The sequence below is a fragment of the Cyprinodon tularosa genome, unplaced genomic scaffold (genome assembly GCF_016077235.1).
Source record: "Cyprinodon tularosa strain WSP-4 unplaced genomic scaffold, ASM1607723v1 ctg316, whole genome shotgun sequence".
In the NCBI taxonomy this organism is placed as follows: domain Eukaryota; kingdom Metazoa; phylum Chordata; class Actinopteri; order Cyprinodontiformes; family Cyprinodontidae; genus Cyprinodon; species Cyprinodon tularosa.
The window spans coordinates 704,488-732,376 of NW_024039026.1; the positions used below are offsets into that span (position 1 = coordinate 704,488).

General features: G+C 38.7%; 1 protein-coding gene across 10 annotated transcripts in view; it reads right to left on the reverse strand.

Moving 5' to 3' along the window:
* Positions 1–27,889, reverse strand: part of myt1lb (myelin transcription factor 1-like, b) — a 111,594-nt gene that overhangs the window by 12,685 nt on the left and 71,020 nt on the right. For 2 of the 10 annotated variants that reach the window (XM_038292731.1, XM_038292727.1), the window contains exons 5-13: positions 27,200–27,334; positions 22,227–22,317; positions 18,451–18,558; positions 17,469–17,695; positions 14,512–14,792; positions 7,015–7,245; positions 4,058–4,179; positions 2,139–2,201; positions 1,446–1,514 (exon numbers count right to left, since the gene is read on the reverse strand). In XM_038292731.1, the coding sequence (XP_038148659.1) occupies positions 1,446–1,514; positions 2,139–2,201; positions 4,058–4,179; positions 7,015–7,245; positions 14,512–14,792; positions 17,469–17,695; positions 18,451–18,558; positions 22,227–22,317; positions 27,200–27,334 (1,327 nt within the window). The remainder of the gene's footprint in view (positions 1–1,445; positions 1,515–2,138; positions 2,202–4,057; positions 4,180–7,014; positions 7,246–14,511; positions 14,793–17,468; positions 17,696–18,450; positions 18,559–22,226; positions 22,318–27,199; positions 27,335–27,889) is intronic. The other 8 variants (XM_038292730.1, XM_038292725.1, XM_038292728.1 and 5 more) reach the window with 7 other exon arrangements.

Genomic DNA, 27,889 nt, shown 5'->3' on the forward strand with positions numbered 1-27,889 from the left:
TAAATACTGAGTGCTGTACATGCTCATACTTTTCATGTTCATACTTTTCAGTTGGCCAACATTTCTATAAATCCTTTGTTTTTATTGGTCTTCAGTAATATTCTAATTTTCTGATATGATGAATTTGAGATTTTCATTTGTTGTCATTTGTAATCATCAAAATTAAACAAAATAAACATCTGAAATATATGAGTTTGTATGTAATGTATGAATATAATATACAAGTTTCACTTTTTAAATGGAATTACTGAAATCAATCTACTTTTTCATGATATTCTAATTTTATGACCAGCACCTGTATGTGCTGACTTTTGTGTAAAACAAATCTTGTATAAATCCCTTGCAGATTTATGTTTAGATTTATTTTTAAATCTAGAACCTGTTTTGGAGTAGCCTGACCAGAACCAAGACTTGAAGATCGATAAGAAGAATCCAAGAGGGAGATAAAGATTAGGACAACGGCCCTGTGGCCCGAGCATCACAGATCTTCTGTCAACAATGAGCATGAGGTTTATTTACCAAATATTTTGTGTTTTTTTTTTTTTTCCCATGCAAACCTAAAAATCCAAAATCTTAAATTTCAGTCTGTCTTTATACTGGGGATGGTAGGAAAAATTTTGTATATTGGCATGGATAACAGATACAGTTATACATATGCCTGTTCATATATTTATGGAAGCAGTTTTATTGCAGATTTTTTAAATGTAAGCAAAGGAAACTTTTTTTAAAAATCTGCTTTATAATATAATATTACTCAAGTTGTGTCGTAACAATTTAAATAACATGCAGTTTACCAAACCTTTCTAGCTATTAAGTTACTCTGATTTTGGCAAGTTAAGAGCAGTAAAAGTTTTTTTTGTTGGTGAGTATTTTTATGTAACATTATATCTTTATCACAGAAAAAAGATTAAACATTACAAACAGAGAATAATAAAAAAAATATACATATATGTATTTATTTTTTATCATTCTCTCTATATTTTTTCTTTATTCTCTCTCTCTCTTTATATATATATATATTTTTAATTATTATTCTCTCTATATATTTTTTGAATCTCTATCTATCTATCTATCTATCTATCTATCTATCTATCTATCTATCTATCTATCTATCTATCTATCTATCTATCTATCTATCTATCTATCTATCTATCTATCTATCTATCTATCTATCTATCTATCTATCTATCTATCTATCTATCTATCTATCTATCTATCTATCTAGTCTATCTATCTATCTAGTCTATTTCTATAATTATCCAGACCTGGAAAATACTTCATATATATCATATTATAGTGAGAGATTTTGCATTACAAACAGAGAATACTGTTAAAAAAAAGATAATCTAATTCTGAAGTACCATTTTGTTGAATTAGAACAGGGATACAGTCTTGGAAAGTCAAACAGCACACATCTCTACAGAGTTAGTCATCTAAAACCTTACTTGAGTTCTTGTGCATTGTTTGCCAGCATGCTTCGAATGCTTTTATCAGCCAAAGGACAACCTGAGAGACTGAAAACATACACAAGCACAATGTCAGATTACTTTGAATGAACAATAACAGTTAACATCTCAAACCAGAACACATGCATGAGTCAAATATCAACCAGGAAGTGTAAAAAAAAAAGGCATGATGCAAGTGCAAGGAGTTGATTAAAGAAAAAAGACAAACTTTTAGCCTCTGAAGGTAAAGAAATTGAAGCTTTTTTCAAATGGGACAGAATGTTAAACTCATAAGAACTTTGCTGGAATTGAGCGGTTGGGCAAGTCGGAAGATCCATGCAGACTCATCTGCTCTGCAGCACTCAGCACTTCTGCTCGAAGCTTTTGAATGGTAAATTGCACAGTCTGCACTGGACTGTGAGAAGGTGCCTGGATGACTAAATTACATCAGCTTAGAAGGCTTTAAAGGTGGCCCACTGAGATTTTTTTATTACCCAGAGCCTTTCCCCAAAATAAGTATCTGTCGATATTTAATTATATTTTTTTATGTCTTGCTTCTGCATGTCATTATTCAACGAGCTAACAGAGGCAAGGGAAACCCTGCCTACATGTGGTTGACAGCATAGTCCAGGTAAGCTGAAAACAATAAGGAAACATAGACTTAGACTCCACCAGGAGAAAAGGAAGTCACACCTTCGATGTGAGGCGAAATTGCTCGTCAAGTGACCACTTCCATCACACCCCGGTGTGGGACATCTGCCACCGGAAAAATAGACAGATTTATAAGCCCAGAGGGAAGGAAAGGAAAATGTGATCATCACAGGAAGAAAGGGGGATTTAAAAAAAAATAGTTTTCATTGTTTCCAGTTTAGCTTCACTGTCTGTGAATAACCTGGTGGTGCCTGAGAAAGGCTTCTGTTCATGTGGAACGATACTGACAGCTTGAAATGTTTCATGGAGATAGCCACTGAATGAAAGTCATATAGAAACCCGGCAGCACAATGTGGGGAGGAGGAAAGCAGAAGAGTTGGATAACCGAACAGAAAGATGCAAGGGTGCATGTCAATAACTTGCATTATTTCACAAGACCTAATCTATTTCTCTAATTTATTAAAACATTAAACTTGTGTAGAAATATTACAAATAAATTCAGCTATTTCTATAATTTACTTTTGCTAATACTTATATATATTAAGTAGTGTTGCATCGATACCGCTGGTATTGGGTGGGGCCCCCATCCAGAACTAAAATGGTGGAATCGTATCGGCGAGTACCAACAAACAGGGCACCAATACCATTTTGAGAGCCAAAAGTTTATTCAACTATTGTCACCCATTCCAGGTAGGCAATAAACGTTGTACTGGATTCACTTTGTATTAGTCTTTTTCCTGCTTCACAAAGGTAGGCAGCAGCTTGACAAAGCCATGATGGCAATAATTTTACATCCAAGCAGTATGCAGTTTTTCATATAAACACACACATCAATTTCAAACAGATGCCATCGGTATGGTATCGGTATCGGCCAATACTGCACAGCCAGGATCGGGTATCGTATCGGGGCCAAAAAATGGCAGCGGCTCAACACTAATAATAAGACAAATTAATAAAGTATTTTCTTACTAAAATGGCAGCCTGTTGAAAAATCCTAGATTAAAAACTAGATTATTGGCACACTATATTTGGTCAGAACTTCATTTGTAGGACTTATGACATAAATGTGGGGAGAGAATCACCCTAAGGTGTTCAAGAAGACAGGTTTGCGATCTAGCAGCATTTAGATCTCGTTGAAACGAGTTTCTCACATTCCTATCATTCCCTATCTCCAGTGTGCCCCAGGTTATCTGTGGCGCTCTATAATCTGGAAAACTTTTGGTGATTATGGGTAGGTGTCAAGTCCTGTTGGAAAACAAAATCTGCTACCCTATAAAGCTTGTAACCAGAGACATGCTTAAAGAAAGATTTCATGCTAGACAGCTTTGGATGTCAGAGATGTCATGTCTTCCACCCTACCATTGAACGCAGAGGCTTCACACTGAACCACAACCTAGATTCTGTGCCTCTCTGTTCTTCCAACAGACTCTGGAAGTTTGGTTTAGCTTGATTAAAATCATTCAAAATGCATTTTTCAACTCATAACAGGACTTTGGGTCCAGTGATCTTTTCTTCTCTTCAGCCCATTCAAGTCACATTGTCTAGGAGAGGATTAGGAGTGGATTTACAGAAAAAAATGGTATAAGTTCAGGTACTTTTCTACCTTTTTTCACACTTTATCTTTTCACTTAGTGCCATTTATCATACATAGATACCACACAGTGTAAATGGCCTTCTAATTAGGCGTTCACCTTTTATGACTTCTTTTGGCTGTGATGATTTGTAGGCCATAACATTTACCTTGGCTTTAAGCCATTAACAGATATAAAAAAGCATTATGTTGAAGGCCTATATAATGAATCTGTGGAAGTTTTTCACTTTACACTAAATGAATGAAAGATACACTCTTCTTAATGATGTTTTGAGTTATTGAAATGCACCTGGAAAATGAAGGGTATAAAACAGAACATGACTGGGACAAAGCAAGTGGGTTCAGGAGGAAAGAGAAGGAGGCTCCTTACGTTATCAGGTCCTTCTTACTCTCTTTGCACTGCGCATACTTGGGCTTGGGGCTTGGCATGTTTACATCAGTGGTGTAGGAGCGATCCTCCAGCAGGTCATGGAAGGGGTCCAGATCATCGGGCTGAGGAGAAGATGGAGACACAAATTATTTTCACTCATAATCATCTCAGGACCTTTGCCTTTATGCTTCCATGTGCCCCATCTAAAAGTGAAAGCTCATATTCTGGAGTGAATCTATTACTGTCAGCTTCCTTCTTCTTTGTCTACTTTGCACACATATATGATGTGCATATCCAGGCTAGCTCGTCTTCTCAATTTGAATGCAAATTGGTGAACCAGTGTGAATATTGAGCCAGTCATTCAACAGCCAAGAGGAAATAATGCCAAACAAATGGTGTGAGTGGCCTCGCTTGCAGTCATTCCTAGGTGTGCAGCACTTGTCTGTAGGTATGGAGTATTCTGGGAGTTGCCTCCTGTAAGGAATAAATCTATCACTAGATGGCACTGTGGTGTGGTACCAGACCGGTGCTGAATATGCAGTGTGAGGCTAAGCTTTTGTCTGCAGTGCATGCAACTAAGGCACAATGCACGTTGATGCAAATACCATTTTCCTTTCTTCTATATTTTACAGTGTGTATACAGTAATGGCCATTAAAAGAGAAGTCCAGATAAAGACCAGATTGGCTAACTGTCAAACCAGTTTCTCCAATTAACGGTGCAGTAGAAAGGAGACTGACACATACATGCAGGAACAGGATGCAGCAAGGAAAAAGTAGGGTACATGGATGGGACTCACAAACTGACTCTGACACCCTCCCAAAGAGACGAGGGTGCAGCAGACACGCTCTTATGAATATTCACACACAGCAAAGCAGGCCTGTGCACCCACACAAGCACACGCATCGGCGCTCCGACAGGCGCACCCAGCAGTGGTGCATTGATTTCCAGCAGTTCTTTGATGAGATGAGCTATTCCGACTCCCTCCCAAGGTGCTACTTTGCATAATTCATTTTGGAGAGGAAAGAAATGTAAAAACAGAAAGCCAGCATGCGGGGAGAGCGGAACAAACAGGGCAAGTGACTCCTTTGCAAGGCAAGGCTAATATTAGTTAACAGGCAGATTCATTAGGTTCATCTAAAAATTTCTAATAAAAAAACCTTTCTCTAACTTTCTACTGAGCTGTGAGGAAAAGTAAGGTCGACCCAAATGTAAGAATCCAAGAGCACACTGCAAATGTTTGACTTGGAGACTGTGTTTAATCAATGGCTGCAGGGAGATTCTTCCAGTCTGTGAAAAGGCAACTGCTGCTATATAATTATCATCAGGGACAAAACTGTGTGCTGTTTGTGCTCTCTTCTATTCTTCCCTCCACTGCTTGTTTTTGTTTGTGTCTCCCCACTCTGTCGCTAAGATTTCTGAGAAGACAGTTTGTCTGTGATGGAGACTCATAAGACAAACAGGAGGGCGGCCTATTAAACCCAACCTCATACAGCACGCAGAGCAAAAAAGTTAACTTTTCAGCCCTTATTTTACTTCCAATGAGCCAAACTTTCTACCTAACCTTTAAAAAACATTTTCTAAGAACATGATCCATTTATGTACACGTCTCCATTTCTATGAGACACACCTGTTAGTTACTCTGACACGGACTGTGTGAAAACAACCTAATCCATTTATGCATGCAGATGTGCTACCGATGTTCATCAGCATCACAGGCAGGACAGAATATGTGACACTGAGACTGTGACATGGTATTTGGTGCTAAACTGACTGATCTAAGCAGATATCCGTCGGTTTTTTATAAACAATTTCTTAAGTCTGGGGAAAGTGGTCTAAGAAAAATATTCCACTAAGTTGAAACTATGTGGATGAAAATACAGGAAAGGACAAACTAGGTGTAACTAATGTCAAATAAGAATAGGAAACTGAGTCTACTGTTCATACAAACAACACAGATTCAACATCAAGGAGTTAAAAAAGTTGTTTGTTCTCAATTTGAACATTTGAGATAAGGTCAGAATCCTGGTTCATCATCCAGAATCAGGTTTCTGATGGAGGAAGTGTGATGATTTGGGGGATATTTTTGTGGTCAGCTTTGGGCCATTTAGTACCAACTGAGCATTGGTAAAGTCCCAATGTCTACCTGTGATAGTTGCTGAATATGACCAACCATTTTACATTGTTTGACAGCTACTTCATTCACAAAGCTCAAATCAGCCCAAACTGGTTACTTTACTAGTCTGTTCTTATGTGGTCTCCACAGAAACTAAATCTCTGACCAATAACGGAGGAGGGTTCAAATCTTGTCCTTGAAACATGCTTCCATACAGTTAAAAAGCTCTGGAGGACTTGGATTAGGAACCCTTGCAACAGAGCTTATTTTGGATGGGATTAAATGAGAGACTGACATCATGGAGATGTAGGTGAGCGATGCTATCATGCAAATATAGACAACAATCTCTATCAAGGGAGTTCAGCTGGAAAAAGAGGGTTCAACATGGTTTTAGCTAATGTGGCTGGTTTATTCTGGTAAATAATAATTCTTACGATCTGATGCATTGGTTAATGCATATCCAAATTTATATATTTTATCTTTGGACATAGGTCTATATTTTTATAGATTCACAAAAATAAGAAAGATGCGGTCTTTGTACAAGGGTATAAAAAGTTAAACCTTTCCTTAATTGGCTCTTGTCTAGACTGTTGTAGACTGTTGTTGTGTACGAAAGTCTCTTTGTGTCTTAATGGTCAGAGTTACGGCAAAACATTCCTCTGAAAACAACAAGCATCAACCTGAAGAGAGAGAACATATCTTTTTTGAAAGCATGTAATTTAAAATTTAAGGTATTATCAAGGCTATTTAAAAATACTCCATGAAGTTTGCAATGACGGGCTCACAAACCTACAATGTTGCCTTAAGGTTCCACATCCACCCTTTCAAATTCTCCCTGTTTACCTCTTTCTCGTCCTCGTCTATGTGTTTGATCTTGGTGTAGTCTACAGGAAGGTCCCAGCAGTCTGCAGCATCCCCCATGCCGTAGCAGCGGGAGCCCAGCAGGGCAGCTTGCCTCTGGGGGGACATGGGCTCTAGCGGGGTGAGTACCGAGTCCCCCGCGCCACCGCCGCACAGACTCTTGCCCATACTCAGGTCCAACGTACCATTCTCATCAACATCTAGACCGGGGCTCTGCAAGGCGTTTATGGGGGTGAGATTTTTTTTTTTTTCAATGTGTTTGTGTGTGCAGGTAAAGGGAGAAGATGTAGAGGTGGGTTAAATGGTTAGGGGAAATGATAGGGAGATACATATAACAAAAGAAAGCAGGGATGAAGAGAAGAGGATAAAAGACAGAGAGAGGTTCTGATTAATTAGCAATCAAACATGTTAATCTTTGATGGGCTAAGCAGTGGATTATATTTACCCTATAAATATAGATCTTATCATTACTAAGTTATTAAGGAATATAAACCGGTATAAGAACAAGTGCAGTTTAAAAAACAATTTTTTATTACCCCAAGAAAGAAAAAAATATTCTTGCAGAGAGGAGTAGCAATGTTTACCCCTCAGAAGGTCAAAAGAGGAGGAGGTTCATCAGCTCTCAAGGACAAATGCATCCGTGTGAAGCCCTCCTCCATGCCTCTCTCTGTCTTTTTCTTTCCTTCCATGCCTCAGTGCTATGCACTTTGCAGTCTGAACCGTGTGCGTGTGTTGGCCATGTGTGAACCTAATGTGACTGGACATCACAGGGGGCGCAGGGGACGAAGGTTACGGGTTGCAAGCAGCAGCATCACTCCGCAGCAAACCCAGAAATAGAGGCAGAACTCTGAGGTGTTCTAAATAAAGTTAGGTTGTCACTTTTCTTTTACATATTAGGTTTCCTTGCTAAACTGCTTATTTTTATCTGCTTAAAAAACACTTAAGTTCCGGTTTTCCCCTTTAAAATTATGATTTTTATTTTTTCAAAGTTTTACTGGTTACAGTAGTTATGAGCCACTGGTATCTTATCTGCAGCAGGTAAAAATCAGAAGAAGGAGGCTTATTTCACGGATTATGTTTTATTTGACGTCAAGCGGCTCACTGACCTGAGGAACGCATGGCACAAGGGTGCATTATGGGGAAAAGGCAAGTAGAAAGAGGCAGTGTTATGCTTTTAGAATATAGATATTACTCTGATATCTTTAGATATTACTATCTGGTAGACTGTGTGCAACCAGTCATTGTATCAAGAACGACCAATACATTATTGTCCACCAATGATTGGTGATTATTTACATAAATGAAATAATAAGTACATATGTGTGTGAAAAAATAAACAAAAAGAATATTTAATGCACGGAAATATTAAGTAAACATTTTAAAATTCCAAAGAAAGCAGACAATAATTTGGAATTGATGAAATATTACTCTCAATAATAAATGGGGCCTTTTGTTGCCTTGATGCAAAACTAACGTTTACATCATCGCCAGAAATCCACTCAATAAATGGAGAATTGATTAAAACAATAAAGAAACGAATAAATAAATAAAGCCGATAAAGCTAAGGTAAATCAATTCATTCATTTATTCCATAGGTTTAATTTCACAAAGGTAAAAAAAAATAGTTATTTTCTTTTTTATGAGTGGATAGAGTCATAACTGCTGACTAAAACGATGGTACAAGTCTGGTGGACTTCTGCTGTCCTGCCAGAATATTTTGGCAGCAAAAATGCATAAAGGTAATGGAAGCAACATAAAAAAATGTTGAACAACTAGCCACAACTTTTTGTTGGGTTAATCAATAGCCACGCTGTCAATATTTCCCTCAGCTCTGACAAACTATTAATTTAACAATGCAGTAAACTGCCAAAAAGATACTGACTGCTCAGAACTACCTCATACAATCCTACTTTATTAAACAAACTGTCGGAATAGGCTTCGATGGGATTTTTGTTTATGCATTGTTGGATGCTTCTGTGCCTTCTTTGCCTTTAACCCTTTTTGCTTATCTTCTGTCTCCTCCTTGTTTTCTTCACTCCAATTTTTCCAGTCTTATGAGGAGGAAAGCCCGTTTTAATACTGACTCCAGTTGACAGAGTCCCTAAGGGTGGATTCTCCTCATGTCTGAAGCCAAACTCTGTGTGATACACTCTGACTCAAACACACGGGGTGATAGATTTGCATCTGGACATGAATACTGCAACAACTGTAGCAGCATAAATAGGGGAACACAGACAATTTTTATTTCTCACTGCTAAATAAGATCACTAAAAGGTGAATAATTTAAATTGGGATGCAAAACACAAAATACTGATCATCAAAGATAAAAAAAAAAGTACTAGATTGCTTGTGAAAAAAAAAAATAGAATTAGTGATTTAGTTGCAAGATGTCTACAAAGACTAAGTATGTAATAGACAACGGGTGCAAAAGTGGCCAAATTTAAATGAGGAACTTTGGGTGCCTGCTACTGGCAGTTTTTGGGGAGGAGAGTGGCTATAAGAAAAGAAGCAATTCTAAACAATAAAATTGGAGTTAATAATGATCAGAATTATTAGAAAAAATAAACAATACTTACATTATTAACAAAAAACAAACATTTAGGGTGCACTTTATATCTCAAAGCTCTAAAAACAAATTCAAAACACTCTTCACCAATTTTGTATTGCAAACAAAGGTATCCTGTAATCATTTAATGTAATATAACTGGCCTTTGTTCTGATAGGGAGGCGACTTATGTAATTTTTTTTTGGGATAAATTCCTTTGCAGGAAGGAGGTTTTGCAGGAAGGTGCATTTTAGTAATCAGAATATGATCTGCATATTTATAAAAATACATGCTAAATAGCTTGGGCCTGCTGCTCAACCTATTTTAGAAATTCATGCAAGTCATTTGATTTGCACCTGTGAAGTAGATCAACTTTTTGCAGCTCATCGCGTTTGGCTATTTTGTATACATTCAAACCCTTAAAAGATGAAGCCCAAAGATTGCCTTATACCAAATCTGTGCTCCTGTTTGTAAAACCTGTTCGGTAATGACACCCAAGTAATAATATTAAAGAGGAGGAAGCAGAGGAGAAGCAGAAAATGAAGATAAAAAAATAGGAAGAAATTTAGTTGAATAAAGGTCACGTTGCTGCAGAGATCCTCGCTGGTTGAGGCTTGTTCTTATGGATGTCTGCAGCAGATCAGCCTCCTCTTGTTAGCTGTTTTACTGTATATCACTGTCAGATTAACACGACCCACCCTTTCATATCCAATTACCAAAGATGATGTGTAAGGACACCCTCCATCCCCCACTCTCATTAAAGGCTGCTTTTCTCTAATCTTGCCCTGTGGTAACCCATGACCTTTGCTGCTGCTGGTAAAACCTGGGCTGAATGGAGTCTGCAGGAGGTTTCCCACTCTGACAAATCTAGCTCAACTCAATCACTCAGAAGTGATCATTGTTGCAGTTTCCCAGCATGATCAAACACTAGGATTCTTACACTTCATGGCCACTTTGAGGATGTGATGCATGAGTTTATGTACATAAGTCAAAAAACATAACTTTTTTTAAACCAAAAAGGTCAATAAAAATTGTCAGCTAATTGAGGTCTTGTGCCAAGCGTTTGATTGCAAGCATAGATGGGTCCATCCATACAAATAAAAAAAATATGGCAGATTCTGCAAAGAACTGATTTACCAAACAGAAAAATTATTTTAAATGCATGCCCATTTTAGCCCGCTGACGAAGAGAAACAATCAAATATCCATCTTTCTGTATGCTCAACATTATCAAATCTAGAAAAGACAAAATGTTGTTGTATTTAACAGCTTTTTGCACATCTTTTCAAGATGTAAACCATGAATATAAAAACTAGAGGCAATTTGTCTGTTTGATATCGGATTCAGAGACCTTGAGTGATATGGACTATAAATAGGCTGGCAATGAAGAAGAGTATATGTTTGCTTTGTCAGAAAAGTCAAATTTTTTTGCTAAATAAATGAAATGAGGTGTGTCTGGATTCATATGGTGCCAAATTCTGCCACATTGTTTGTTGAAAATAGCCAAAAGACAACTTCTTACTTCAACTACCCCCACCTTTTCTCAGGACCTGTTGCCCTGCATCTTTCAGATGTTTCTTTTTCTCAGCTCACCTGATTCAACCAATGCTTCATTAACAAGCATTTGCTGAACCCGATGGCCTGCTGAAGGCGTAATTCAGTCAGGTATGTTGGAGCGGCGAAACTTCTAGAATAAGCAGGTCAATAAGAAGACCCAGGATTGCTCATAGGAGTCGTGAACGTCAAAGGTTTTGGTTGAAACAAAAATCCTGTGTAAAATACTACATTTTATTCCTTCAGCAACAAAACCAATGAAGTGATTGTGAGAGAAATAGGTGGATGGACTGTGTGTAAAAAAATAAAAAGGCACGAGGTGGGAAATCGTGTGTGCATGTGAGGCTTCGTTCGACTCAGCAAAAAAGCAGCGTGGGCCAAGAGGTGAAGTGTTGAGATGAAAGGGGAGGAAGGAAAACAGAATCCTCTTAAGTCCCTTATTCTGTCCTGAGAGTTTCCTGCTCATCTTTTTCCCAGAGCGAGGGGAGGTGGTGGGGGTGGGTGAGGGCTCAAAATGAAATGAGTTAAAACTAAAAAAAGGTCCTTACTGCTGTGGGGGCTGGTCCCACAAAGTTTATTTTGTCCCAATTTCCCCTGAAAATAAGCTGCTTTTGCCCCATTTCCCCTTTACTCCTCTCCTAGTTGATTTTACTCAGTCTTCTTCTCCTTTGCGTTGACATTTAAAAATCTCCACCTCAAACCCTCTTTCTTTTTTTTTTTCTTAACTCCCTCACTCTGATTTTCCAGCAGTCCTCTCTGTCAACATAAGCCAATGTGCACCTCTGCTGTGCGCTCCCTCTCTGGCCTCCATTTTCCAGCTTAGCATCTGGGCACAGATAATACAGGAGCACTGTCACCTTATCTCCTCAGAAGTGACACGCCGGACTCACGCTGTGTCAAACGGCGCTTCGTCCCGGCTCCTATCTGATTCCCAGACGGAAAATAAAAAAGTGGCTTGCTGAGCTCTGAGTGTCAGACACAGCTCCGGGTCGTTCACAAGTCTTGTGCACGTTGGTGTACTTATATGCAGCTCAAATCTCCTTATCTTTGTCAGCTTTCTCTGCCAGCATTAGTATAATGAAGGAAGGAAAGGGATAATCTGGGCATATATTGTTCTGCGCCTGCAGCACAATGCCAACGAATAACAGAGGGACTATTCACTGCATCTTTTTAAGACTCTTAGAAGTCATGTGAAGTTGCGGAGATAAATCAGGAAATGCTCAAATCCAGAAAAACATCTCCTGCTTTAGCCAAATGTTTAGCTGTAGAAGTCAGTCAAATGATTAAGCTTATTATTAAAGTTCAATAAACAAACCTTTCTATATTTCCAAAAGCATGATGGATTTATCTGACTTAAGTTGAAACTGAAATCATGATGTCTTTATAGGCTCATGTCAAGTAAGTTTCATGGTGATCACAAACAATTATGATTGCACTAAGAAATTGTATGATGGTAGACCACCCTACTGTATTAAATGATTGCACTGTATTAAATGTCATGAAAACCCTGGCGCTGAGACTACAAGAGAGAGCAAGACTTTCAGAGATAACAGGAAGACTGAATGGCGTAAAGTTAAGTTGTTTTTTATTCTTTTATGCTTTGAAGCTTTATTACTCTTGTATTATGCAGGATTTGAAATGCTTGTAGCCTATTGAAAATCCTAGAAGGAAGGTCTATACTGCCTGTGATAAGCCATGGGCTCATTAGCGGATACGCCTGTTGGGATTTGGGAACACATTTAGTTTGCCTTTTTAGCATTTTTTGTTTTTTCAGTCTTCCACCAGATGATGTTTGTCAGATCATGGGCTGGCTAAACAATAAGTCCCATCAGCAGCGGGATATAAGTGGAGCTGGCTGCCAGCACCCTAACACCTAAGTACTGACCCCAGTTATAACGCAAGCCTTCCAAGCTTTGGCCCACTTCATCTATTTCTTGGTGTGAAGGAATCTTGCTTCTTTGTTTGCTCCCAAGAAAACTGATGTGCTCTTTGGTTCATCTTTAACTCAAAACTCTTGGAATGCAAGAAATCCTCTGCAGATAGAAACTCTGTTATTAAGACTCTGGCTGGCAGCTCAACTCCTTCTTGTTTCTCTCTAGACCAACTTGCATGATCAAACTCCTTCTAGCTCTACAGATTTTATGATGGCTGAAGAGGGGAGAACCCATTTCTTTGGCCCTTTCAAACAGGGTGCACCACTCTGCTCTGAAATGTATTGAAGTCAACCATCTGCGAATACTTTGGCTACTGTAACAATAAGGCTGGCAACAGTTTAGAGGATGAAGGTTTCCCTATATGTGTTCGGACAGTAGCAGCTAGGTGAGGCCAATATGATACGACCCAGCGCTATTTGCTAAATTAAAGGTAAAGTTTATGCCCTTTTGAAATGAACAAGCTACCTTAAGCATCCATCCTGTTACTGAGGCTGAAAGCTTCGTGATTTGTGCTTGCAACATTTTAGTCAGTCTGACAGTCTGTCTATCCATCCATCTCCCTGCTTGTTCTGGTTTCAATCAAGCAAAAAAAAAATAACAAAGAAAAACCAAAAAAAAATGGAGATTATTGACATGGCTAAAACTGGGTTAAGAACTGTCCAACTTATTGTAAAAATTCTAGAAAGGTTGTGGGAAACCATCCGCTTAGTGAAAGAAATGTGATTTTTTATGATCATGATTGCAGATCATTCAAATTAGGAAAAACAATTTATAAAAAGGGGTACTTAGAACTTAGAGTAATATTCAATAGTAGAAGTAAGATCATCATACACAGAAAAGAGCTGTGTAGCCTTAAATATACCACTAATTGGTCAGGCTAATTGGAAAGAGAAGCTTTAATTTGCTGGGGAGCATAAAATTAGACTCTGGAGAATTCAAAGACAGTCATAAGGTCTTCTGAGTTTAGATTTCCCCCCATTTCAGAGCACATTAGGGTGCAAAGAGAAATGAATGAAGTGATGCAATCATTTGGCCTAATGCCTACAGTAAGAGCTTGCAGGAGCAGTGCTCTTATTTGGAGTCACTTCAATTTTTCAGGTCTAGGTTGATGTTATATGCCTATATAATGAGACCTAAATATACTGAATAAAGAAGTTATTTCATCTGTAAATATCCTATTTCCTGATTACTCTGGCAGGGAAAAAGATCACAAATTTGTATTCGTATGGCTCAGATCTAGCAGGAGGGCTTTACATTGATTTTTCACTGCAGTCAAAACCACAACCCTGGTGAGAATCTTTGTAATGTGAGGTGAAGACGTTGGGGTGCAACCTTAATCTCATAGTCCTTTCTACATGGCTGTGACATTATCATTTCAAAACATTGCCACAGCAAATGCATTTTTTTCAGTGTGATTGATCAGATTTAATCCCCCATCCGCTCCCACCTGTGAGCACAAGTCCTGCGGTTTTCCACCCAGTCCATGAGGCATCTCCCGGCAACGTGTGGAAAGATTGAGGATAGCAGTCGCTGCCATGTGGGCGGCCTCCATGTCATGGCTGTAGTCAAAGCTGCTTTTGCTGCATGTGCTGCTGGCGCTACTGCCCCCACCTCCTCCTCCTGTGCCCCCTCCTCCACCACCACAGCTCAGGCTGCTGTTGCTGCTGCTGGGGGCATAGGTGCTGGTGGTGCTGCTGGCTGAGCTGGAGTTCTTGCAGTATCGTTTGGCTGCAAGGACAAAATTAAACAACAGCTTGTTTTTTTTTGTGTTAATTCTATAATATTTGACTGATTAGAAATATGTAAAACACTTATAAACACAACTTGTAGACTCCACAAAAGACACAAACAATATGAATAAAGCTTTACATTAGAAGACATTGAAAAATTAAAAAGTTAACGATAATGAATCATCTTTGGGTTGCATTAGCCAGTCCTCCTAGCCAACATTTAGGTGTGAGTTGGAAATAAGACTCTGCAGGAATGGATCAAATTGACCATAGTATATGATAGGATTAAAATAGGGCTTGGTAATTTATTGCATCCATCCATCCACTTTCTATCACTCTTGTTTCAAGTGGGGTCGCGAAGGGTGCTGGTGCCTATCTTCAGCTATCTACGGGCGAGAGGCTTGGCACACCCTGGACAGGTTGCCAGTCCATCGCAGGGCAACACAAAGACAAACAGGACAGACAACCATTCACCCACACAGTAACACCTAACCAGAATTAAGAGAAGCCAATTAACCTAACAATTATGTTTTTGGACTGTGGGAGGAAGCCGGAGTACCCGGAGAGAACGCCACATGCTCAGGGAATACATGCAGACCTTATGCAGAAAGACCCTGGGCCAAGAACCGAACCCGGAAAACTTCTTGCTACAAGGCCGGAGTGTTACCCACTGAGCCACTGAACAGACGTGCATTTGCAATATAATCACAATTCAACAAAATGATATTTTTAAATTGCAGAATCACTAGATTTTGGTCACGTGACATTTAACAAGAGTACGAAATTGACTATCTCAATAAAACACAAGCCTGTTTTGCATTGCACAGTTTCTCAAAACGGGGTTGCAGGCTTGATACTGCCACTCTCAAGTCATGCTCAATGTTCAGCTGAGATGGGAGTGGGAGAAATAACGTTGTTAGAGAGAGACAAAAAGTGAGTAAAAACACCCAAATAATATAGAGCTACTTTTTTCTGTCCATTAATGTTTATTATTATTATTATTATTATTGTTTTATTAATGTTTAATTTATTACAATACTAACCCTCCTCCTTTACCCGGTTTGTGACCGGCAAAATGAACCATAAAGAGACACTATGGCGGAGTTACAATTTTTTTTTAACTTTTTTAAACGTTTTCTTTTTTTCCCTTGTGGTCCACCAAGGAGCCTACAAATCACGGTACAACATTAACATGCTGCTGTGTGAATCAAACGCTGTTATTTATTTAAGATAAAATATTTCAAATTCAGTTATTTATGATCAACCTGCGCCGTCAATCCCGGCGCATGTGCGCTTTATTTGCAGTCTGGACGCTGAGGGTAAACATGCTGTGTCTCTGACTGCAGCGCTGAGAGGGACTCCTGCGATAGCGGGGGAGAACGGGGTGGGGATGGGGGAGGCGCCCCACGGCCGCACCTGCCGCTGGAGGACAAGAAAAGGAATGATACGTGCTTTCACGTAAGAGTCTCCAAAAGTCGCTAGATTTGTCGCTAGTCGCTTTTTTGAAAAAGAGTCGCTGGAGGGGTCTGAAATATAGCGACAAAGTCACTGAGTTGGCAACACACAACATTATTACAAATAATATGCCGACGTCACGTCAATCATTATTTTGGCACTTCAGTTCCAGGTGAAATGTTTCTCATATCTAATGTTCTTTTAATTAGACTGCATGTAGGCTAGTAATGATTACTTTGTGGGTTTGATTGGTCTAAAAAGCAGCAACATACAGCTATAAGGACAGTTTGCTCTCACACGTTCTACATTTCACACAACACACACACACCGGAACTTGGCGCGCCCCACCTGTCACGTCTCAATTCCCCACCAGTGGGTCGCGCCACACACTTTGAGAACCGCAGGTTTAGAGGAACAATAAATTCCAATCATGATATTGGTTGAAATAATCAAAATAATAATTTTGGCTAAATTATTCAGCCCTAGTTAAAACAAGGATGCCCAAGGCTAAGGTCAGTTTAGCTTCCATCTAGCGTTTAGCAGAATCCATATTATGCCCACAAACACATGTTGGCTATAATGCATGTCACATTTTAAGGGGCCTTTTTGTCCAATCCTGGATTATTCTCATAGAAATGTTACATAGACTAAAAATGTATAAATTTTTACATAACTCAACTTTGTTCATGTTACCCACGATACTATGTTATGAGAAGAAACATAATGTAATCTGTCATATTTGAGAATAGAGCTCAATGTCATCTGCATAGGGATGAAAGTGAAATGATATTAATCAAATAAAGCATGTATAGGGAAAGTAGAATCAGACATAGTCAATAAAGGCTAAATATAAGGCTGCACTTAAAAAAATGAAATTGTCTAGAGAGCTGTTCTAAACAAAATTTAGTTTTGTTTACACTTTTATATACAAAATGAAAAAATGCCGACTGTGGTTGACAGCTCTAACAGTTCAAACCAAATTCTGTGAGCTAGATATGAATAGAACTATTTCTCAATCACTAATAAAGTATTAAAATAAGTATTTGTTGTAATCCTGCATCTTTCAGTTTAAGTGATCTTTAAGTTTAAAGATTGTGGGAGCTATTCTTCTGCACAGCAGTAGAAACGAGGAACTGATCTTAAAAACAGTCTCAAACTAAATTGCAATGACATGTCATAAGAATGTCTTTAAAAGTCTTATGTTGCTTTAAAATAGTACCATCATATCCTTCGGGGGATGTATCCCTGTGCCCGTGAACTTTGGGTGCAATGGCCCGCTTCCCATACACTTGGTGGTTGTTGCTGCCATCAAAAGCGCTGTAGTCGAAGCTGGTCTTGGAGTACTTCTCCAGTTCCTTGGCCAGGTTGGAGCGGGGCGTGCTGGTGGAGACATTGTTCTTGTAACCATACTGTGGATAGTCCAGTTGTTTGACAAAGCACATAGGCCTGGAAAATAAATGACGAGGGGGTGGAAGTTGGACCGAGGCACTGAACATTGCCCAGGGGGGAGGAGAAGAAACCTGGTTTTTGGTCAAAAAAAATGTGTGGAATGGAGGGTAGAAGGGAACGAGCAGATTCTTGTGGGGGGGGGGGAGTCCATGGAGGGTGAATGAAAATGACTGAAGATGTGGGGCTGTTCTGCTTTTTTTTAAGAAAAAGAAACAGCTTGGAGTTCCTTTTTTGATTAAATGGAATAAAACAGGAAAAATTTGAATATCCTCTGTTTTTCTTTTTATATGAGTCATCATTTGATGTGCATTTAGAGCTTCAATTTAAGCTTTGCGAGAAAACTGTGCCTGATATTCTGTTTGATATGAATGCAAAAATTCAGAATTACACATGACTTTTCATCAAAGCCATTTCATGTCTATCAAAGACACTCATTCAAAAACGCAAGGCCTCAAAAATGATAAATGACACCTATTTTGTTCAAATCTAAAGCGATTTGCCTTGAAGAAGCAGAGGAATGAATGTGCAATCTCTTGGATGAATTCTCAGGGGACGGCAGAACTTAAACATAAAACAAAAAAGGGGAGACATCAGGTCTCAATTACAGAATGTAGAAGAAAAAAAAGAAGTAAATCCCACATGAAATGACTGTTTCACTGGGTTTACATCAGTGCATCCCGTCACAACAAATTTCACAGCTTCATGAAATTTTTAAATTGGAAAAGAGGAGGAAAGAGCTGAGTGAATACTACCTTAAGACTCTGTCAGAGGCTTGGTTGGACTTGGGACCATTGCAGCTCTGATGCTTCTCTTGAGCTTTTGCGAGCTTCTCAGCTGCAGCAATCGGACATCCAGACAGACTGAAATTTAAAAATAAAAAGAATGCTTGAATTTTGGTCGAAAACAATCAAGTTTTACATTAATTGAAAATAATGTAAAATGTTCAGCTTGTTAGCAGTGCTTGTCATCCAGTCTGTCGAGCTGAAAACAGCGGCTGACTGGACATCTGCCTGTCAGCCGCTTTGAATCCCGACTGAAAGCACCTGACTACAGTTCAGAAAGTCTGTGCTTAAAATATGCAGAAATAAAAAATGCAAACTCATTAATTTTCATCACTTTTAACACTTTGGATAACGACACAGTTGGAAACAGCTTGCATGTTTCTGGTTGAACAGCTTAAAATAATTCTCCAAAAGCGTATTCCCATATGGACAAATCTTGCATTTTTTATGTATATTCTACAGCTTGGTGCCTTCAAACAACAGCTAGCTGACATGACACCCACATGTATGAAATATACTGTAAAAACTACACAAAAAAAGAAAAAGATAAATATTCTCCTAATAAAATTAAGCATTTAAACTATTGTGAACATTTATGCTGGCAAGAAAAATTATAAAAATACCGTCTGCAAGTAAGTATATCAAAAAATAAATAACACTTCTCCTATTTGCAGCTTTAGTAACAGGTGGGTAGACATCCAAAGTTTCATCATTCATAACAAATACATTTATGGACATATTACAGTCAAAATTACAAAAAATAACTTAAAACACAGACAAAATTTATAAGAAAAGTTTAAATGATAAATATGCAGTTTTCCAGGTTTGAATATGTTCATGCAATTATACTTCAGATTTTCTGCTGTTTTTAAATCAGTATGTGTTTGTCTGGTCAGTAAAGGTGCTAAATGTAATTCTAAATAATTGAGAGAGGCACTTTCACAAGGCAGGACTCTACTAACAGCTGCGCCGCAGGAGAACACAGGACTTTGAACAGCTTTTTTCTTTTCACTTTTAAAAAAAGTATAGTTTTTTTGTTTTGTTTTTTACTTGTACAAGAGTTGAATAATTATAATTATAATTTTTTTTATCAAAACCTTCCTTCGTAAATCTTGAACACTGAAAGGAAACTGAAAATAATATTTTTATACTGTATCATTATAATTAATACCTTTAATTTTTTATTGTTCAGTATTATTAAAAAATGTTTTTTTTTATCAGGTTTGATGTGATGAATGTATTTATCCCTGTGTATAGAGCTAAGGTTTATAATTTTACACATACTCATTTCTAAAGCATGAATCCTAACCTTTGACTGACATATAGCAAAATAAACCCAAATCGTTTTTTCCTTTTTTTTTTAAATTGAATAAAGATAAAGCAATACATCATCTGTTTTTTGTTTTTTTGGTCTGGTTTGGATAAGAACGTCAAGTTGCAGTTTCTTAATCATATCAATACAGTACTGTAGTCAAAAGACGCCAGATTTAAGATGATCTTAAACTGTACTGCCTAAGTATTTATTCCACAGGTACTCAATTACAATGTGTTACATAAGACAGAATCTTATGTAAAAGATCAACAGGAATAACCACAAATGTGCCTAGAGGAACTTAGATAATATATTGCTTTGATTTTTTTTTTAATACAAAGAAAAGTCTAAAAGATTTGCAGTGCACTCATGTTTACCCCCCCCCCCCCCCCCCCCCCCCCCACACACACACACACACAAAAAGAAGTTTACAGAATCCCCTTTCCCTGCAATTATGGCTGCAAGTCTTTTGGAATATATTAGTGTCAGCTTTAGGCTCTGATTTCTTAATTGGATATAGGTCTGAACTCTGACTCTGCCTTTGTTTTGCTGTTAGGCTGCTAGAAAGTGAACTTACCTACCCTGGCCTTTTGAGGCATCATTTCCCTGTTTTTATTTGTATCATTTTCACATCAACTCTGACAAGCTTCCACATTAAGAAAATCACTCCTATGACTAGCCTGGCCAGCCCGTCCGATAAGGCTCACTACTCTACGGTCTAAAACAGACCAGTGTTCTGTCAGATCACCATACCCGTCAGACCAGCATACCCATAGTCAATACGCATGTGCAAGATGTCAGACTTGCATACGTGTATCCTAGTCTGACAATATAAGTGTCAGATCAGCATACCCCGTTTATCCCTTTAGTTTATCCTTTTAGTTTTGTACGAAAAATAAACTTTAAACTACCTCAAGGGGCATGTATCCCTTTAGTCATGTACAAAAAAAAACAAAACTATTAAATTACTTACTTTTTGGTGTTTTTTGAAGCTGACCTTAAACTGTTTTTTTGTACATGACTAAAAGGATACACAGCCATTGAGGTAGTTTAAAGTGTATTTTTTCGTACAAAACTAAAGGAATAAATGGGGTATGCTGATCTGACACTTATACAGTAGTGTCAGACTAGCATACGGGTAGGCAAATCCGACGTCTTGCACATACGTATTGACTATGGGTATACTGGTCTGACAGAAAACCGGACCAATCACAACATGGGAGTCATTCCTATAATGCAACAGTGCCTTTCTGTAACCTTAACAGCTACAACGGAGCTATTTTTTTTTTATTGATGCCCTTTATTATGTCCCAAAGCAGCTGTTTAATACCCAAACATTTCAAGCTGTGAGAGCTTTTCTTTTTTTTTTTTTAAATAGATGTTTTTGCATCATATTAGTAGTTATTAGATTGGCTCTAAAATGTTTCCACTGACCGTCCTATGTTTAATATGACGTATGCATGCCGTAAATGAGTCTGGCTGCCCAGGCTGCCCTATAACATAATAATTCTGCCACCCCCAGGTTAAAAAGTTTGGCCAAAAATCTAGATGGTTTGCGCCAATTGCGCAATTGCGATTTAAAATTAAGGATACAAAATCCCCTGCTAACCAACTGCAAGAAACCTTTATTTTGCTGGCTTTAAGTTATATTATTCTCCAACAAGTCTGTCAGCTGTATCGTGTGAAAAAAACTATTTCTGACAATGGCCCAGAGCCACTTGTCTTTGCGAGCACCTGCCATAATGAGCATGAGCCCTGATGAGATTGTGGAAAAAGTGTGAAGTAGTGCGTGGAGGTTTATAACAGCTCTTCCAAGCAGAAGTGAAAGTTTATTGCGCCTGGCGGTTCGGTGCTTCAGTTTGTCACTGAGCTCAGCATGGATTCACTGGTTCTTGGTCCTCCCAGGTCTGCACCGCTACTGTCACCCCGGCTGAGTGGCAGCAAGGTGCTAATGGCTGCCGCTATAACCGAATCCCCGAGCATCTGCTGCGGGTGACACTTTTTTTCCCCTTTCTTTTTTTTACTGTCACCTCAACCCGGTCTGACAGCAGCTATTTCAGCTCCTATCTCTGAACCTGCACCTGATAGATGCCATTTTTTTTCTGCCTTGAGCTGATGAATGATTTATGCTGTGGGAAGTGTGACTCGCTGCATTCAAATCAGCCTCAGCTAAATTATATGATTGTGAAGCTGCTGAAGTGTTTTGATAATCTGTAATGTGCGCATACAAAAGAAAAATATTGAAAAAGGAAAGGGTTTACTCACAATCAACCCTGCAAAAAAAAAAAAAAAAGACGAGGAAAAAACATAAATAACTGAAGATGAAGAAAGAAACCCCAGAATGGACAAAAATGGAAAGATCAAAAATAATCCCACAGTAAAAAAAAAAATGAAAAGGGGACAAACATGAGCTTCACACGGGTTGAGCTCTTACCTTCTGTGAGAGTTTCTGTTGCTATTGACATGGCCGCGTCCCGTGCAGCCGGGCGTAGGACACTTAAGAACATTCTCATACATTGCCACAACTTCGCACAGACAGGAGACAGGAGTGAAAGACAGGGAAGGTTAGGAGCCCTTTACAGTCACCCATGAGCGCTATTAGTGTGTGAGGAACCTGGCATTATAAACATCATTAAGAAATGAACCCAAATGACCTCTTTTTCATTTTAATGAACACAAGTTTGAAAGGGCAGATGAGGTTTCACACCATATTGCTTCCACTTATCCGGCTCTTTCAAATTAGTATTCATGAAATGAGGGACGTTTATGAATAAAAAGATGTCATTTAGGTTGGACAGGACAAAGCCAGCGACAGACAGGAGTGGAGGGACATTTTTAGGCATGCAAACAACTTACAGTCATGCAAGACAGCAGCCTTTAAATCGATGTTGGACACTGGCAGATCAAGTACTTCTTCTTGTCAGTGTGCTTTCTTATCATTTGTGCATTGTTAGGGCAGAGGGTGCAGTCTTCAATACCGTTTACCATTGAGACAGCCCCTCAGCAACCGGCCAATTAGATTAATGATGTATGGATGTCTGCGAGGAGCCATCAGAGCGCAGCAGGCTTGGGGGAGAAGGAGGAGCCTGGTGGCATGTGGGGCCAAACCCATCGGCATCAGCTTCATCATTATCACCCCCTTAAACTTTAACCCCTCATCATCCTTCTTTCCCTACATACTAATTGGTGTTGGGCGCAGGTAATTGGTCAATGCATCCCACTCTCAGCACAGCACAAGATTATATATTATGCATATTCCCCGCTTGTGTTGGCCTTTTGTTCGGGGACAGTCAGGGTAGCAAAAGAAATAAAAACTCTGCTCTGCAGAGATGTTTTAATTTAATAGGCAAGGGATCTAAAGCTATCTTCACATTGTTCCTTATAAAATTGTTGGGCTCTGTTTGATGCATATTCAAAGGTTTCATCTGTAAAAAAAAAGCTGATTTTTATTAACGGTTTATCTATTCATTATTTTTTAGCTCTAGTAGTGTCTGCAACAAGATATCCTCTTTAGGAATGGCACATATTTCTCTCAAAGTGCAAAACAGGTTCTATAAGCTTATCATAAGCTGTTTAAGCTGATATTGAAAGGACTATTTAGATGTTTTTGTTAAGGCTGGACTTTGTTATGTAACCTAAATTTGAATCAAACCTGAAAAGGATACTGTAACTCTACAAAGAAAACAGAATATTCGATTCAAAGTTTGAGATTTCTGACATTATTATCCCTAATAAAAAAAAAACAACAGCAGTTTGTTTAATTTTGATGATTACAAATGACAACAAATGAAAATCTCAAATTCATCATATCAGAAAATTAGAATATTGTGAAAAGGTTCAAAATTGATGGCCCCTGGTGCCACACTCTAATCAGCTAATTAACTCAAACCACCTGCAAAAGCCTTTAAATGGTCTTTCAGTCTAGTTCTATAGGCTACACAATCATGGGGAAGACTGCTGACTTGACAGTTGTCCAAAAGACGACCATCGACACCTTGCACAAGGAGGGCAAGACACAAAAGGTCATCGCTAAAGAGGCTGGCTGTTCACAGAGCTCAGTGTCCAAGCACATTAATAGAGAGGCGAAGGGAAGGAAAAGATGTGGTCGAAAAAAGTGTACAAGCAAGAGAGATAACCGCACCCTGGAGAGGATTGTGAAACAAAACCCCTTCAAAAATGTGGGGGAGATTCACAAAGAGTGGACTGCAGCTGGAGTGAGTGCTTCAAGAACCACCACACACAGACGTATGAAAGACATGGGTTTCTGCTGTCGCATTCCTTGTGTCAAGCCACTCTTGAACCACAGACAGCGTCAGAAGCGTCTAAAGAGAAACAGGACTGGACTGCTGGTGAGTGGTCCAAAGTCATGTTCTCTGATGAAAGTAAATTTTGCATTTCCTTTGGAAATCAAGGTCCCAGAGTCTGGAGGAAAAGAAGAGAGGCACTTCATCCACGTTGCTTGAAGTCCAGTGTAAAGTTTCCACAGTCAGTGATGGTTTGGGGTGCCATGTCATCTGCTGGTGTTGGTCCATTGTGTTTTCTGAGGTCCAGGGTCAACGCAGCCACATACCAGGAAGTTTTAGAGCACTTCATGCTTCCTGCAGCTGACCAACTTTTTGGAGATGCAGATTTCATTTTCCAACAGGACTTGGCACCTGCACACAGTGCCAAAGCTACCAGTACCTGGTTGAAGGACCATGGTATCCCTGTTCTTAATTGGCCAGCAAACTCTCCTGACCTTAACCCCATAGAAAATCTATGGGGTATTGTGAAGAAGAAGATGCAATACACCAGACCCAACAATTCAGAAGAGCTAAAAGCCACTATTAGAGCAACCTGGGCTATCATAACACCTGAGCAGTGCCACAGACTGATCGACTCCATGCCACGCCGCATTGCTGCAGTAATACAGGCCAAAGGAGGCCCAACTAAATACTGAGTGCTGTACATGCTCATACTTTTCATGTTCATACTTTTCAGTTGGCCAACATTTCTATAAATCCTTTGTTTTTATTGGTCTTCAGTAATATTCTAATTTTCTGATATGATGAATTTGAGATTTTCATTTGTTGTCATTTGTAATCATCAAAATTAAACAAAATAAACATCTGAAATATATGAGTTTGTATGTAATGTATGAATATAATATACAAGTTTCACTTTTTAAATGGAATTACTGAAATCAATCTACTTTTTCATGATATTCTAATTTTATGACCAGTACCTGTAATTGCAAAATTTTAGAAACCCAGTATGATGTACTGTCACGTTTTTGGGAGCTAGATTCTTAACAAATTCACCTCCAACCCTCATTATCAGTTTTCGCCCGGTTATAATTTGCTCTATGTTTAATTTCAGGTAAACTTTAGTATCTGATGTTAAAAAAATAAAACAAATTGATGATATTTGTTTTTTATCTTCAGGTAATACAGAGTACATGTCAGATTAAATAATACTACTTCAGCGATAGTTTCAAGGTGTTACTTTATTGTATGTCTCGTACCATGTCTTTTGGTTGTGTTCTTTTTACATCTCATTGCAGGTGATGAAGCACAGTGAAAATGTCTTATCATTATCTCCTTTCTATCTCCTCTTTCTTTCATCTTTTTTTCTTCTTCTTCTGTTTCTCCTCTTCTGTTCTACCTACATTTCAGTGTCCATATAATCAGTAAAACTCCCTGCATAATTATAATAAAGCCATTTATATGCATGAAACAAGCGGAACACTATGGCAATAGCCCTACTGCTCCACTTGTGAAAGTAAAATCTGTTGGGCTCTTTTTGGCATCAAGACTATTACTCTTATTGCCACATTGCCAGACAGGACACTTTTAACGTTTAAAAAAAAAGAGAGGAAAATAAAACGAATTTATCAGTACATAATGGTATCAGAGCACAATAACATAACAAAAAATATATATAAATAATATATATATATATATATATATATATATATATATATATATATATATATATATATATATATATACTGTATATATATATATATATAGAGAGAGAGAGAGAGGGGGAAAAAGCAGAATAATGGATGAGGAAAAAAAAAATACAGTAGGATCTCATTTAAACACAATTTTTCAAAAGAACAGCCAAATTGAGCTACGTGGTTCTTCAATTACATAAAGTCACTGAATTAATAATACATAGTCCGTTCAGTGCAGCTAATGTGTTAATGTGAAAGAGTAAGAAAGATTAGACCCTGCAGGCGATCAGATGTGTGATGCATACTCCTGTTTACCTTTTACTGTCCTCTTGACGAGTGAAAATGCTAAGAAGTCTTGAATTATTTACTTGGAAGTATATTTTGCATTTGGTTGGAGGACGGACAGATAAAGACGCCGCTGTGTTGATAATCCTCTTTAGAGTGTTTTAGTAGAAGTCAGAATGACAGTAGTGGGAAGCAGTAAAATGAAGGGAATCACATTCTATCCATCTCCAGTTCTGTTAATTTATGACCTTCCCAATTTCATTTTGGGAGTTCCTGTTCCGGGACGCCTCCTCCAAGGGATTTACCACACTTCTTTGTGGCCCAGCTCTTTAATAGTATCTGCTTTTTTTAAGCTATTTTATTATTTTTGACTGAAGTCTGGGTCACAGAACATTCTAACTGCATTTTCCTTCTATCATTAATGAAAAATACACACGAGATGAGTTTGCGGAGGGTGAAAGAGACTGAATCAGCAGGCTGAATGCTCCAAAGGGAAAACTCATTTTTCATTCAAGGCTAATGTTTATTGCCACTTCTCTTGATCTGCGGCTTACAGATATGAGACGGCCGTCCTGTTCAACAGATTTGAATTGAGCAAGGAATACAAATAAATGAACAGGGATTCATGCCACGGATGACTGAAGCAAGCTCAGTGTTATCAAGGTCTGTGAGCATTTTCAAGTTTCCAGAAATTGAAAAATCACGACTCTATTAACAGTAAAAACAAAAAACAAAAAAAAAAGCTCTAGAATTAACGAAGACCAAGCAGTTTAACCTTTCTTTCCCCTTGGACATGCTTTGACATGGAGTGTGAAAACATGCAACCCAGCCGGGACAATGAAGGAAGAGGGAGTATCTTATTCTCTCCGTCGCTGTCAGTCAGTGTAGCCAAGTCAAGCAGGCCTTTGAATCTATGACTGACAGCTCGCAACCGTCCTGCCAATTACCAAGACCTCATTTCCCACCTCATCAACAACGTGCCGCCAGCAGACAATCAAAGAGAAAAACCACGGCCCCATGCAGAATGTCAGATGGTGGGTTCAACTGTAACCCAACTGACCTCTCAATATCAAACGGATACACAATACATAGCATCAGACAGAGAGACGAAACACGGGAAACATGCCGAACCAGGACAGAACTGTGAGGATGAGCACTGACTGCTGTGTGGCTGATTCACTCACTTTCCGGCGGCACCCTGTCTTTGTGCGGACAGCCTGACAGGCTGCGGTGGTGGGGGTACAGGCCTGTTACGTGACCCGTGCCGTCACAGCCCGGCGTCGGACACCGGCTCTCCTTCTTGTCTGCGCGGGAAACATCTGAGGACAGAAGGAAACGTTACAGTTACGGAAAATGGTGGAATGCTTCTTTCTTACCATCTAAGGGAAAGTTCGTGGGTTGAAAAATTATATTTGACAGAAACCAAAGCACTGGTACAAATCAGTTTATATCTGATCAAAAAACAACATTTTAGTGTTGGTCATTATGTCAACTGTATCGTAGTCAACTACGCCATCTATAATCTGATAGAAAAGAGGCCTACAGAGGAGAGAGAGGAGCTTTTAGAGTTTCTCTGAGACTCTGACCCACAGATCTCGATCTAAAAAAATGTTCTAAACTGCTGCAATTAGGAAAACAGTAAGACATTAAAAGCAAACCACCAGTCCGCCCCAATACTCTCTGCTTCCAAAGTTCCCCCCTGCTTTCAGGAATTGAGAGAATTTATTCTATTGTATTTATTTTACATTCTATCAATCATTTTTCTATGCCTTTGTGTTTTACCCATTTGTAATTTTTTTGTCTAATTTGTTGAAGGATCCAAGAGGGAAAATCTCTCTTCTTGATTTGTATCTTATTTGCTTTGCAAAACGACA